At 39.1% G+C, this 15,199-nt stretch overlaps 1 protein-coding gene across 1 annotated transcript in view; it reads left to right on the top strand.

Annotated features, from left to right (window-relative positions):
* The window catches only part of HTR2A (5-hydroxytryptamine receptor 2A), a 59,841-nt gene extending 45,406 nt beyond the window's left edge, over positions 1–14,435 (top strand). The window contains exon 3 of the mRNA XM_056109787.1: positions 13,412–14,435. Within this exon, the coding sequence (XP_055965762.1) occupies positions 13,412–14,214 (803 nt within the window). The 3' untranslated portion in view covers positions 14,215–14,435. The remainder of the gene's footprint in view (positions 1–13,411) is intronic.
* Positions 14,436–15,199: the final 764 nt, after the last annotated feature.

The following is a 15,199-nucleotide window of genomic DNA, read 5'->3' as shown; positions in this document are numbered from 1 at the left end:
TATTTTTCATTTAAATATTATTTATGTTCATATATAATGGGTTCTTAATTTTAACTTTAAACATTAATAAATTTTCATGAAAGTGTATTCGTATACATTTATGAATTTTCATATTACTAGATACTTATAAATATTTATAGCTACATCCCGCAGAAACAGAAGCTTTTTGGAATCCTCAGAAATTTTTTATGTGTGAAGGAAACATGAAACCAATCTATTTGAGCGTGGCTGCCCTGGACTTAGAGCTTTAAAATAAAATCCTGGGTGAGGCCTTAGTGATGGTAGAGCAAGTAAGGCAATTGTCACAGGTCATCTTGGGTTCAATCCCTCGCACTCCATATGGTACCCCAAGCCCCCCACTAGAAGTGATCCCTGAGCATCGCCAGTGTGTCCCACCCCTGAAAACAAAAATCTAAAAAACAAAACACCTCCCCCCACACACACACAAAACCACACCAAAATACAAAATTCAGGGTAAATTCAGATTTACCTTGATTACCATCAATTTATGACTTGATTCCTATGCTTGAAACATATTTCTTCTGCTTAAATCTTTGCATGCTAGCCTTATTTTTGATTGCTGAGTTAACCAGCGACAGTGACATCTCTTAGTCTATAAAGCAAAGGTCACAAATTAAAAACCTTCTTCACTTGAGTTCTGAAAGTGCCTATTCACTGCATGCTCAATATTTGATTGCTGGGATGATGGCTATACTGATGCCTCTGACAAACACTTCATGTGTCTATTACTGATCACAGATGCATACCAGACACGGCCAAGTTCAGCCCTGGCAAAGGCAGGTACAGCCATCATGGGCCTGTCTGCTTTTTTCTGTGTTCATCCTTCCAGACAAGTCCCCCATGAGACTCAGCTAGGAGACTGTCTCCTTCACCACACTATCCAGACCTTAGCCCATACTCAGCATCACACTTTGACATCACATAAAGAGCATCTTCCCCCTCACTTCTTCAGCTCATCTGTATGTCCCTGCCATCTTGCTGCTTCACATCGGTGTCCCTGACAACATCCAGAGCTTCAGGAGATTCTTGAAGGTGTTTTATGGTCATGGGTCCCACGGGGCTTAAATGCATTGTAATCACTGCTGAGTATTTAAGAAGTAGCTCAGATCCTCCTACACTGCTTTCTTAAGAGCCCTATATATAAATTAGGGAAGACCTCTTGTTTTCTCAGCCTTACTGTTGGGGGCTTTAAAATGGAGCAGCTAGGGGAAGGAGAGGAGAGGTAATACAGATGTTAGGGCATTTGCTTTACAGCTGATAATCCCAGTTTGACCCCTGCCCTGAGAACCACCAGGAGTTATTCCTGAGCACAGAGCTAGGAATAGCTTTTGAGTACAATCAGGAAAAATTAACTGATTAATCAATTAATGAACCTGAGCAGCCTAAGGTGATCCGGGGAGTAATCATGAGTCAGGCCCCTAACCCATGCCCTGTGCTGTCACATTCTGTGCTTTCCTCACTCCCTCATGCCCTAGTTTCCCAAAACATACTTGTTTAACTTACCCCAAAAAAGAACTTTGAGAAACACAACAGACCTCATTTTGGGTTATGAGTCAGAATAGACAGGAATAAACCCAGGGCTCCGAATTCCCACGCAGGCTCCAACCTTGCCCCTTGTGACTATAGCTGTCAACATGGTCAGCTTGAGTGCTAGTCAATAAAAAGAGTTTACACATTCAGTAATGAACGAATGTCCTTCTTCCCTCTTTCTGCCCTCTGTGTCTAATGACAGCCTCATTTACCATGCTTTCCCAGCAGATAGAAAAGGAATCATTGTGAAATAACCCAAGCTGTATATGTAAATTCAAGCTATGTCTCTCCTTTTTTCCTCCCTTTCATTATTTCCTTACCAGTCCCATGAGTATTTACCATGTCCCTGATACAAGCACAGCTATATGCAAAACTGGAATGATTTGCAATAAATACAAGAATCTTGTCCCTGCTGTGATGATCAGTCTGTGACTGAAATGACATTTCTAAAGGAAATTCTAACGTATTGGAAATGTGATCAAGCACAGTGTGAATTACTTATGTATGTGATGGAGAAATGTAGTTTTTATTATAGAACAGCTTCCTACAGCAGGTATCTTGAAATATGTTATGAAAATGAGACCTTAAAGAAATGCAGAAATTATGTAGAAACAGAAATTAATGTTTATGATCTTGATGTACACATTTATGGTTGGAGAACATAATTTCCACTGCAATCTCCAGAACGCCCCCAAACAAGCTTGCAAACACCCACTTTTCCATACCCAACCAACTGACACTCCTGCTACATGGAAATTTTGGAGCCTCCATTAATTAGTAGTGCATTTCAGGGAAAGGGAAAGCGTCAGAATTCTTCAGACAAGACATGGGAGCCCCTCTAAGCCCCAGTGACTATTTCCAGTGCACCTTCCTCATGGTGTTCGGCACTCTTGGGAACAACCCAGCATACCACATCCCTCTCACATCTGCTCTACTGAGCTATTCTGTGCCTTCTCTCCTCTGATGTTCTTCCTTCCCAAGGTCTGTGCCCTCAGGAATCTCCACTGCTGTGTATATTTGTGCCACTGAGCTGACACTTGGATTAGTAGTTTGGTTTTTATTTTGATTTTTTTTCAGGTAAATCACTAGCATTTTATTTGTTTCTGTTATTACAGTTTAGGTACTGTGTTGATTATAGTTTAGGTACCAAGCATTATTAATACTTACAATTTTGATGTACATTTATCACACCTCACCACATCAAGGTTAAGTTACCCCTCCAATTTGCACTGGAACACAAACTGCTCACCTGTACATTGGGACATACTGGTGTGTTCAAAAAGTCAACTGGAGAAGACCCAGAGGAAGCAGGCAGGGCGTGTGACCTTCTCAGTTCTTACCATGTGATTAGTTGAAAAATCCAGATTTGTGTAACACCCTTCTGATAGTGCAAGACATAAGGAACAGAAAACAAAACACTAAAACCTATTCTGAATGAGATCTCAAAAACTGAGAAAGTTAAGTAATCATTATAATACCAGGTCACATGATTATAGGGTGGGCTGAGTAGTTTGATGACATGAGCCATGGGAACATTGTAATTCTTCATCATATAACTTGATAAATGTGGCCCTGTGAGAAGTAAGAGGCAGAGAGACTGAAAGAGGAATGGATGTGGCACCTGGGGGTGAAAGCTAACTTTCTCCACACAACTCCTCACACATCCTCCAACTCTGCTCTAAAATGAGATGTTACATGTGAGAATCATTCTCCTAGCTCTCAGATAGAATCTTCTCAGATCCTTTACAACAAATGAAGACAGAATCTGAGACTTTAAAGAGGAAGTTGATAATGTAGGGCAAATATGTTGCTTTTTCTAAACAAAATTTGTCCATGCACATTTTGCTAATTAGGCAGTATAAAACAAAAAAAGCCAAAAATATACATATCTGAGGGTGAATAAGGTATCTACTTATTTATTCAAAAAAAGTAGGGGTGAAGTTTGACTAGAAGAATGTAAACTTGCTCTCTTGTGATTCCAGCTGAAAAACAAGGCTCTGAAGTTGTTTCAAATGCCACCACCACCTGGTTCAGATTCAGTTTGTGTTTTGTGACTATTGTCAGGGGCAGAGGGATCAGTTTGCCTCAAAGGGAAGGTGTGGGCAGTTTTGGGTGCCACAGTATATTTGAGAACCCACATTTACATTTCAGAAGTCAGACTATCCCAGTGCCAGAGCATGGTGGTGAAAGCATGACCTCTGGGTATTAAATAGAAAGGGAGAAGAGAGAGAAGAGGAGAGCAGATATTGTTTTTCCAGGGAACAGGGTCAGGGACCGCTTAGACTCTGTTTAAACCCCTTCAAGAGTCTTGCAGGAGATGTGGTATCAGACATTCACTAGGATAGAGACAGGGTTAAAATATTTCTGGAGACTTTGGCACAACAGTCAGAGAACTGAAGCAAGGATTTGCGACTTAACAGTGTGACATCAACTCTATGCATTTTTTTTCCAGATAACAGGATCAAACTGGGCATGGACAGGAAGGAAAGTTCTTTTCCTCTCCATCAGCCCTCTGCTCTGATGTGCTTTTAGGAAGTTAGCCTGAGTCAATGGGGAAACTGATAGATTTAATTAGTACAAGCAAAGGGTGAATGTATAAAACTTCATTTCATCTTGTTCCATTTTTTTATGTATTATTTTCTTTCTGGGTCTCACCCGGTATCGCACAGGTGTTATTCCTGGCTCTGCACTCAAGAATTACTCGTGGAGGTGCTCAGGGGACCATATGGGATGCTGGGAATTGAACCCGGGTCAGCCACGTGCAAGGCAAATGCCCTACCCACTGTGCTATCACTCCAACCTTTGTTTTATTTTTTAAAGACACTTTCATGAAGCTTTTAACACCATGCATTGTGGATTATCACCTTGAGTTTATTAGTATATTAGCTTTACCCAGGTGCTCTTTTGTAATAAAAGTACCTGTAAAGTTTCTACTGAGCATTAGTATCTTTTACGTATTAATATCAGAACCTCTCAGAATGAAGCACAGACAATATAATTTTTGAAAATTTCTTCAGGTGATTCTATTATGTGGCCAAAGTGGAGAATTCCTACAGCATAAAAAGAACATCGGTTTTGAGTCTGAGGATTTATAGTTTTTTAAAAATATCTGGCTTCAAATTTCTGACTAGAGGATATGTTGATGTTGAGATTAAAGGATGAAGAAAACATAAAGCTGGAGAGTTAGGACACAGGTTAAAGTGTTTACCTTGCATGCAGACGACCAGGTTCAGTTCTCAAAGCACCACAAGAAATGATCCCTGAGTACTGAGCAGGAATAAGCCATGAACACAGCTAGGTGGGGGCCCAAATTCCACCCCTCTCTCATCCAAGAAAAAGAATGAAAAAAACTAGAAAACATGCACCAAGGTCTTAAGCAATATTTCTGGACCTTTTCCTGACTATGGCCCCCTTTTGAACTTGTTTCTTTCTGATGGTCTCTTGGTCTACCTGTTTGGGCTTCTTTTAGTGGCCTACCTGCCCTACTTAGTCTCATGCTGTGGTCCCCATTTACATAAACTTCACCTGAGACCCCATTAGAATATCCAGGGGGCCTACAGTGGACTATATGACTCCAGCTGAGAAATGTTAGCCATGGAGTTGTAGGTGTGTGTGTGTGTGTGTGTGTGTGTGCCTGTGTGTGTATGTGTGTACTTTTCTATAAGTAAATCAGGGCCAGAGACACATGGAGTAAGACAAATTTTTGCACTGACTGAGTAGTTTGGCCCCTCAAGCACCACCAGGATGAGCCCTGAGCACAAAAACAAGGAAAAAATATTGTAAGTAAAGCATTGCTAAAATTCACTGATTATTACCTACATTGGTAGAAGATACTTTTCTGATAGTCTGATAAAAGCTCCATCTTTCCCTCCAAAATGTATATAGATGCAAAATTTGAAGATTTTAAGAATATCAATTTTCCTAAAATAAATGTTAAGGATTTCTAATAAAGTATTTTTTTAAATTATTGAATCACTGTGAGATATAGTTACAAGCTTTCATGTTTGAGTTACAGTCACACAATGATCAAACACCCATCCCTCCACCAGTGCACATTCCCACGACCAATATCCCCAGTATACCCCTACCTTTCCCACGCTCCCACCACCTCCATGGCAGACAATATTCCCCATAGTCTCTATCTTTAGTTTTGGGCATTACGGTTTGTAATGCAGATACTGAAAGGTTATCATGCTTGCTCCTTTATCTACTTTCAACACACATATCCCATCCAGATCGATTCCTCCAACCATCATTTTGTCAGTGATCTCTTCTCCATTCCAGCTGCCTTATCCCCCGCCCCCACCTCCCTGCTCATGAAGCTGGCTTCCAACTATGGAGCAATCTCCTTGGCCCTTGTATCTACTGTCCTTGGGTGTCAGTCTCGTGTTATGTTATTTTATACTCCACAAATGAGTGCAGTCTTTCTATATCTGTCCCTCTCTTTCTGACTCATTTCACTTAGCATGATACTCTCCATGCCTATCCACTTATAAGCAAATTTCATGACTTCATCTCTCCTTCTAGCTGCATAGTATTCTGTTGTATAGATGTACCACAGTTTCTTTAACCAGTTGTCTGTTCTTGGGCACTTGGGTTGTTTCCAGGTTTTGGCTACTGTGATAAGTGCTGCAATGAACATATAGGTACAGATGTCATTTCTACTGTGCTTTTTTGCACCCTCGGGATATATTCCCAGAAGTAGTATTCCGGGGACATATGGAAGCTCAATTTCTAGTTTTTGAAGGACTGTCCATATTGTTTTTCAAAAAGGCTGTACCAGTTGGCATTCCCACCAACAGTGAAAGAGCGTCCCTTTTTCCCCAAATCCACGCCAGCACTAGTTGATTTAGTTCTTTTGAATGTGTGCCAGTCTCTGTGGTGTGAAATGATAACTCATTGTTGTTTTGATTTGTATCTCCCTGATGACTTGCAATGTGGAGCAATTTTTCATGTGCCTTTTGGCCATCTGTATTTCTTTTATTGAGCAAGCTTCTGTTTATTTCTTCTCCCCATTTTTGATTGAAGGTTTTTTTCTTGTATAATTCCGCTAGTATCTTGTATATCCTGGATATTAATCCTTTATCAGATGGGTATTGGGTAAATATTCTTTTCCATTCTGAACCACACTTTTTATAACTACCACTACCAGAACAAATGAGTAGGTAAAGAAAAAAAATCAACCATAAGAATTTATCAAGCCAGGTCTGAGTCTTGACTTTGTCCCTAAACTTAAGTATGATTATCAATAAATCACACAAATTCAATAAATATGGATTTTTTAATAAAAAATAAGGTTTTTAGCAATTGGACACAACATTCTTTATTTTTTAATAAAATAATATGCTATCACTAATGTAGTAATTAAAAGTCACTATGTCTGGAATGATAGCACAGTGGGTAGGGCGTCTGTCTTGCATGTGGCTTACCCAGGTTCAATTCCTCCATCCCTCTTGAAGAGAGCCCGGGAAGCTACCAAGAGTATCCTGCCTGTACGGCAGAGCCTGGCAAGCTCCCCGTGGCATATTCAATATACCAAAAACAGTAACAAGTCTCACAATGGAGACATTACTGATGCCCGCTCCAGCAAAATCTATGAACAACCGGAGGACAGTGCTACAATGCTACTTATGTTTCCGGTATACTTCAGTTAAAGTGAACAACTGTATTTACTACTTAATCCAGGGGTACCTGGGAGAGAGCTCCAGTGTAGAGCATATGCCCAGTATACGAAGGACCTGAATTCCATCCCTAAAATCTCATGCTCCTCCTGGCACTATTGAATATAGTGCCCCATATCACTGCTGGGCAGAGCATCACACCTTCAGACCCATATCTCTGGGAAAGCATTGCCATGGGAGACTTCTGGACCACCCCAGTTCTGCTGGAATGACCCCTATTTTTTAAAAAATTACCATTAAAAGTCCAATTCCATACTTCACCATATTTACCTGATTTACACACCTATTCTTCTTTCTTTCTTTCTTTCTTTCTTTCTTTCTTTCTTTCTTTCTTTCTTTCGGATAGCTACCATTTGGTCTTATAGTCTAATGTTTGCTTTTGTCTTATAGTTAATCTATTTTATTTCTTATGTACCATAACTGAATGAAATAATTTAGTGTTTATCCTTCTCTGACTTATTTTATGAATCATAATACACTTTCTAGACCTATCCAAGTTGATGCAAGTGGCAGGATTTTCTATTTATCATAGCTTTATCTCTACATATGTGTGAGTGTATATATACCATTCCATTGAATATGTATATGCCACATCTTTATCCAATCATCGGTTTATGGGTGCCTACATTGCTTTCAGTTTTTACTTTTATAAACAATGCTTCCATGACCTGGGGTGGGGGTGCATACATGTATCTCTCAGAATGTATTTCTACATTGGGAGGTAAATACTCAAAAGAGGAATAACTGGATCTTATGGGATTTTTAAAGTTGGATGTAATCTCCATTTTGCTTTCTATACTAGCTGCACCAGTTCATTTCCATAAATACTGCATGTTTTTTTCCAAGTCCTCTCACACCTGTTTCAAGAGTCTTTTGACCAAAGCCTCTAACCGGTGTGAGGTAATAGCTCAAGGTGTTTTAATTCACATTTCCCTAAGAGTAAGAGGTAATGTGCTTATTTTTTACTCATATATCTTCTATTAAGAAGTACCTATTCAGGAGCTAGAGTAATAGTACAGTAGGTAGGGCATCTCTCTTGCACACAGCTCACCTGGTTTCTATCCCCAGCATCCCATATGATCCCCTGAGCACCGCCAGGAGTAATTCCTGAGTGCAGAGCCAGGAGTAACCCCTGAGCATCACCAGGTGTGACCCAAATAGACAAAAAAGGAAGAAAGAAAGAAAGAAAGAAAGAAAGAAAGAAAGAAAGAAAGAAAGAAAGGAAGGAAGGAAGGAAGGAAGAAAAAAAGAAGGAAGGAAAGAAAGTAAGAAAGGAAGGAAGGAAGGAAGGAAGGAAGGAAGGAAGGAAGGAAGGAAGAAAAAGAAAGAGAGAAAAAAATTACGTATTTAGATCCTCTGCCATTTTTTAATTGGGTTGATTGCTGTGGTGTTTTACAAGTTCTACAAGTTCTTTGTGTTTTTTGGACATTAATCCCTTGCCTGATATATGACATATGGATATCTTCTTCCGTTCATTAGGAGGTCTTTTCATTTTGCTGAAAGTGTCTGGAAAATAAAATGTTTACCCATTTGGCACTTACAATGGGGGTAACTTTTACAATTTTGAAAAAAATTGATAACGAGTAGGCATATGTAAAGGTATATCATAAAGTTATAATTCATTAGAAGAGCTATTCAGGATCAACCTAAAATGAAACATAATCTTTGGGGTAACTGGTGTGCTTTTCTAGCTCTCACTTTTAAGAGCATCAGCCTTGTCAGCAGATCACAGATTTAAGGAATTTAGCAACTCTTGACCTTTACACTGTATGTGAGAAGGATGGTGAGTGCCAGCCCCAGGTGGCAGTGGCTTAGAACTCATTCAATCTCTCTCCCCACAGCCTGACTCTTCTGAGGTCTTCATTTGTAGTACTTTCTGCCAATGATTTGGAGGGGAAAAAAGAAATAAATCAGCACGAATTCAAATGTAAAGGAAAAGTAGTAGTTTCAGGGGAAATTTAGGGTCTGAGCCCAAATCCGCTCTTTTGGCAGAGGAGCTCTGAAGTCTGTTTCTTTCCCTTGCGTGCCCCTGCCCCAGCTGAGCCCCTGGAGAGAATCACAAGCTAGTAAAGCAGCCTTCACCTTTGCGTTTCTCAAGGAGATACTGTCTCAGCAGTAAATCCAGTCCTGCTATTAAGTGTGAAAATGCAGGATCAAGAATAAAGCTTGTCTTTGAGTCAGTGCTTCAGCATTAAGACCATTTTCCCAGGCTGCTGTCAGGTAGGATACTACCTGAGGAAAAGAGAACAAGCAGGATATAAACTAAAGCAAGTCACAAAGCACTGCCTTCATGTTCCTCACATTCATCAAAGTCTCTCATTCATTTAATTGTCTGTCTCAAACATTCAATACTGATATTGCATCTTGATGGCTGCTTTCCCCACTTAAAAGAAAATCAATAAACAAAGTGCATAGTCACTGAGCTCAAGCTACTATTTGTTCATAAAGGAAAAATGCTTTATATGCAGAAATTTCAAGTGAAAGAATCTGTTAGGCCTCCAAAAGCAGCTATTATCAAACAAAGCTGCCAGAAAATGCAGCAGAGATGGCTGTGACCTCAGTCTTGGGTGCCAGCCAGCAACTTCCTCTCTCCTGGTAGCAGCGTGTTCGTGAACTACTTACTGCACCCTCAAAGTCTATATAACTGTCCTTCTTCCTCCCCCCCCCCCAACTGTCCTTCTTGAACATCATAAATCTTCCTCCTTGGATGGAGAGATAGCACAGCAGATAGGGTGCTTGTTTTGTATGCAGTCCGCTTGGCTTCAATCACCGACATCACTATGACACCCAGGAGCACAAAGACAGGAGTAAGCCCTGAACACAGCTGGGTGTGGCCTCCAAACAAAATATGTTCCCTCTTTCATAATGTAGCATTTTGTCTAGTTATTCTTTCTTCAAACCTTGCTAACCGTCTATCTTGAGATACTGAGAAAGAATGACATCTGGCAAATTGAGATTTTTTGGTTGTTACATTTAAGAGAGAGAATATGGCCAGTACAATGCCTCATCAGTTTGAGCCTGCCTTCTAATTTAAGGTTCTCCTTCTAGAGAGCCTGCTTGTGTCCTCTTGCCACACCACCTTTTACATGGCTCTTTATCCCAGGCAACTGAATGACACCAGTGATGAGATTCCAGCCACCATTTCCCTTTCTGGGCACATAAGTTAAGACATTCTGAAGAGGATGTGTTTGTGTTCTCTGCAAAAACAAGGGCATTCTTTTGAATTCCAACTGATTAAAGAACTGGGTGTTTTAGTGAGTCCATAATCTGGTTAGTTAATAATTGTTACTTAATAATTGTCTCTAGGTCGTAAATACTCAGGACAGAAGATGCTCAAGGCAATGACTGTCTTTGTACTAATCTGGAAAATAGACACCCAAAACTTTCATAACAAAATTATATACCTTTGGGGTAGACCTGATATTTCGCATGTATCATGACTAAAAGTAATGATAATAATTCATCACTTAGAAAAACAAATAAACAGTTCCAGCTGCACAAAATTAAAATTTATTGAGACCCTTTGTCACCATGGCAGAAGTTAATAATATCATTATCTCTACAGCCAATTACCAAACACTTTCTCTCCTCCCTCTGCCAACATTCCTGTTCTTCTTCCTACCTTGCCCTTCCCTTCCCTGTCATTGGTGGAGTGAGTACTTGGTTGAGGTACTCACCAGGGGATGGCAGTCTACTAGAATGGCTCTTAGCATGTGGGCCAGTGCTGGGAATTGGAGAGTGGAAAACATGAGCAAGGAATTTTGTTCCAGTTTTCTTCCAGGATGCCTCTGTGGAGTCTACCCTTTCACAAAAGAAACAACCTGAAGCTGATTTATTAAAGAATATGACTAAAATTAATAAAGTCCAGAGTATTTGATTCATTTCTTTTTTGCCCATCACACCAGTTATTCCCTTCTTGGTTGATCATTTCTGTGCATCTTAGGGAGAATGACACTCCCACTGCCCCCGAACTGCAAGACAGTGCTCTATACTGTACCTGCAACAAGGGCCTAATCTGAAGAAGAAATGGACATGGTTAGAGCTTAAGTGTTGCTTTGCTTACTTCTACTTCCATTTCTGCATTAAGTCCTATGCCTAAGGGAGCTTTCAAGTGCCCCCAATTTAAGTAAAAGAGCAAATGGCCCTGAACTCCTGCTCCCATGTATTATTTCAATTTGTGCCTAACTCTTGTATTTGGCAACTGAAAGTATATGGTAGCTTTTGTGTTTTGTTTGGTTTTGGTAATCTACCTTTATACTCTCCCATAAAAAATATAGAATGACTTTAGTGGGACATTTGAACACTGTATTTACTATTTAAGGATATTTAAAAGTAATTAATTTTTTACTAGAAGAGTATTACCCTGATATCATTAGACTTTTGGGTTATTTTTTTAATTGAAGTATTTTAAATTGAGGTATCATGATTTACAGTACTGTTAACCATACTCTTCATGCACACAACATTCCAGCTCCACATTCATCACCAGAGCGTCCACCTCCTTCCACCAGTATAATGTTAGGTTTTTGGGGGGCAAAATTCAAGTTTTCCAGAGCATAGTTTCTATGCATAGTAAATTGCATATGCAATCAAAAAATTTCAAATTGATGGGGCTGAAGCAATGGCATAGAAGGTAAGGCGTTTGCCTTGCACGCGGCTGCCCCAGGTTCGATACCTAGCATCCCATATGGTCCCCCAAGCACTGCCGGGAGTAATTCCTGAGTGTATGAGCCAGGAGTAACCCCTGTGCATTGCCAGATGTGACCCAAAAAAGCAAAAAAAAATCAAATTGAATACTTGGATGTCTGGGATTTTTTTCAAGATAATATGTATATGTTCATATGTGGAAGAAGAAACTACAGAAAGTGTGCTTTATGGCTGGCTGTGACTATTGAGAATACCTATTATTTTTCTTTGGATTTTTAAATTTTTCTAAAAATAACATATTTTGCTTATGATTTTAAACAGTCATTTTTATGAATCATGCTTGTGATATAGTTAGATTTAAAAAAAGAATTATAGAACTGCTAATAAAATAGAATTCCAATTCTGTTTTAAATTGTGTATGGTGAATGCATAGTGTGTGTATGTGTATCTAAAATAAAAAGTACCACATGGTTAATAGCTGTTATTTCTAATTAGTGACATCAATGCTTACTTTGTACTGTCTCTATTTTCTTTAACTAATAAATATGTTATAATACAGACACACTGCAAGAAAAGAGTTAGATATGTTGCATTTCTTTTTTTAAATATAGTATAGGTTTATTGTTTTTAGCAGTTACTTGGTGGGAATTTTAGGATTTAATATATACAATATCATATTTCTTGAAGTCAGATTGATTTTTTCCTTTTTTTAATTAAATCACCATGAGATAAACAGTCACAAAGTTGTTCATGATTGGGTGTCAGTCACACAATGTTTCAACACTTGTCCCTTCACCAGAGTACACTTTCCACCACCAATGCCAATGTCCCCAATTTTTCCCCTCGTTTCACTCTCTCTCTCTCTCTCTCTCTCTCTCTCTCTCTCTCCTTCCCCCATCCCTTTGGTCATTATTATTTGAGATACTGTTAGGTTATCATGTATATCCCTTTACCTACTTTTAGCACTCAATTCTTGTCCAGAGTGATCATTTCCAACTATCATTGTCAAGTGGTCTCTTCTCTGCCCTAACTGCTCTCTCCCACTTTCCTCACTTGTGACAAACTTCTAACTGTGGGCTAGTCCTCCTGGCCCCATTTCTACTGTCCATGGGTGATTTATTGCATTTCTTGATAAGTAAAGTATCATCTATGTAGGAACATATAAAGATTGATATGTATTTATTAAATAAGCCTAAGGGAATTTTAAATGCTCATTTAAAACATACCAAATACTTTCAGAAAGGAATAAAGGAGAACCATAAAAATGGTATTAAAACTTTTGAAGTAGGTGAAGTAAGGTTATATATGCACCTTTCTATACGAATAAAGGTGGAAAGATAAACTCTAGAAATATCTATAGTATTTTAAACCATGAGTAAATCAATAACTTTCAAAAGCAATGCTTTAAGTATATGTTAAGCTTCTTAACCAATGTTGATGTAAAATCCTTTGAACACCCACCATTATGTACCATGCTGTACCCTTCATGTACTCAATTCCTTAATAATCCCATATCATTTTTCTACCTCCAGGTATATCTATGCCAATACCTGTCTTTGGACTACAGGACGATTCCAAGGTCTTTAAAGAAGGGAGCTGCTTACTCGCTGATGACAACTTTGTCCTGATTGGTTCTTTTGTGTCATTCTTCATTCCCTTAACCATTATGGTGATCACCTACTTTCTGACTATCAAGTCACTCCAGAAAGAAGCCACTCTGTGTGTGAGCGATCTTGGCACACGGTCCAAATTATCTTCTTTCAGCTTCCTCCCTCAGAGTTCCCTGTCTTCGGAAAAGCTCTTTCAGCGGTCCATCCACAGGGAACCAGGGTCCTATGGTAGGAGGACTATGCAGTCCATCAGTAATGAGCAGAAAGCCTGCAAGGTGCTGGGCATCGTCTTCTTTCTGTTCGTGGTGATGTGGTGCCCCTTCTTCATAACCAATATCATGGCTGTCATCTGCAAAGAATCCTGCAATGAGGATGTCATCGGAGCCCTGCTCAACGTGTTTGTCTGGATTGGTTACCTCTCCTCTGCTGTTAACCCCCTAGTGTACACACTATTCAATAAGACCTATAGGTCTGCTTTCTCGAGATATATTCAGTGTCAGTACAAGGAGAATAAAAAACCATTACAGTTAATTTTAGTAAACACTATACCGGCTTTGGCCTACAAGTCTGATAGTCAGCTCCAGACAGGACAAGAAAAGAATTCAAACAAGGACACCAAATCAACAGATAATGACTGCTCTATGGTTACTCTAGGAAAACAACCTTCAGAAGATGTTCCAGGGGACAATAGCAACATAGTGAATGAAAAGGTTAGCTGTGTGTGATACTCATTGCCATGGCAACCAGAAAGGGCATACTGAGCAAGGTTTCATTTATCCAGAGGGCAGAAAAAGAAAGAAAAGGAGTCAAATTAGATGAGTATAGTGGAGCCCATAATGATAACTATATGCCTCATTTTCTTCCATCAATGTAAAGCAGGGTTAAATGCCACAAGATGTGCACTTCAAAACATTCTGACAGCATTTCAGCTGTGAGCTTTATGATACTTAATGAGGTCATAAATAAATCTAAAGTAATATATACATATATATTTTCAAGTGGAAACCTTGCTACTGCGTTTGGCATGAGTTGGTTGCTGCTGTAAATAAAAATAGCTACTAATAATGACAAATTTGTTAGCTATATTGGCCTCTTAAGATTTCTCCTGAGAATTGTTACATATTTTAAGCAACAGCAAAAGATACTAAAAAAGTGTTATGAATAGTGTATTGCTAAGGTAATGAAATGAAATACTTGACAACTTTTTCATTCCTGCTTTGTCACCAATGCAGTCTTGAAATATTCACCAAGTTGCTGGCATTTCCTTCATTTCAAGTGAATTCTTCTCAGAAGTAAACAAAAAATACTTTAAATGTTATTTAAGACCTATTGCTACTTTCTCTTCTACTAGTGCTTTATTCTCAATTTCTAACGTGGTCTTGTTTAGTGTGCGTTCTACTATGTAAATTACAAAAAGGCAATTTAACATTAACAATGTATTTCTAAAAATTTCTTCTACACAGCACTGTAGAGGTACTTGGTAGCTTGCTCTCTGGCGACTGCATTGTGCATGTGCTCTTTTGAGCCACTAAGCAGTATTGATGTGTGTCAGGATTGAGGAACTAGATGGGGCTTCTGGCTGCTGACAACAGTAGTCCGTACATCGATGTAAAGTGCAGATGACTTTCCCATTAGCACCCATCTGATCAACAGATGCTTTTAGATAAATCTATTTTATTTACTTAAACTTGACTCAGCTTTGCTTCAGTT

The sequence above is a fragment of the Sorex fumeus genome, unplaced genomic scaffold (genome assembly GCF_029834395.1).
Source record: "Sorex fumeus unplaced genomic scaffold, SorFum_2.1 ptg000008l, whole genome shotgun sequence".
Classification (NCBI taxonomy): domain Eukaryota; kingdom Metazoa; phylum Chordata; class Mammalia; order Eulipotyphla; family Soricidae; genus Sorex; species Sorex fumeus.
This window is presented reverse-complemented; position numbering and strand designations above follow the sequence as displayed.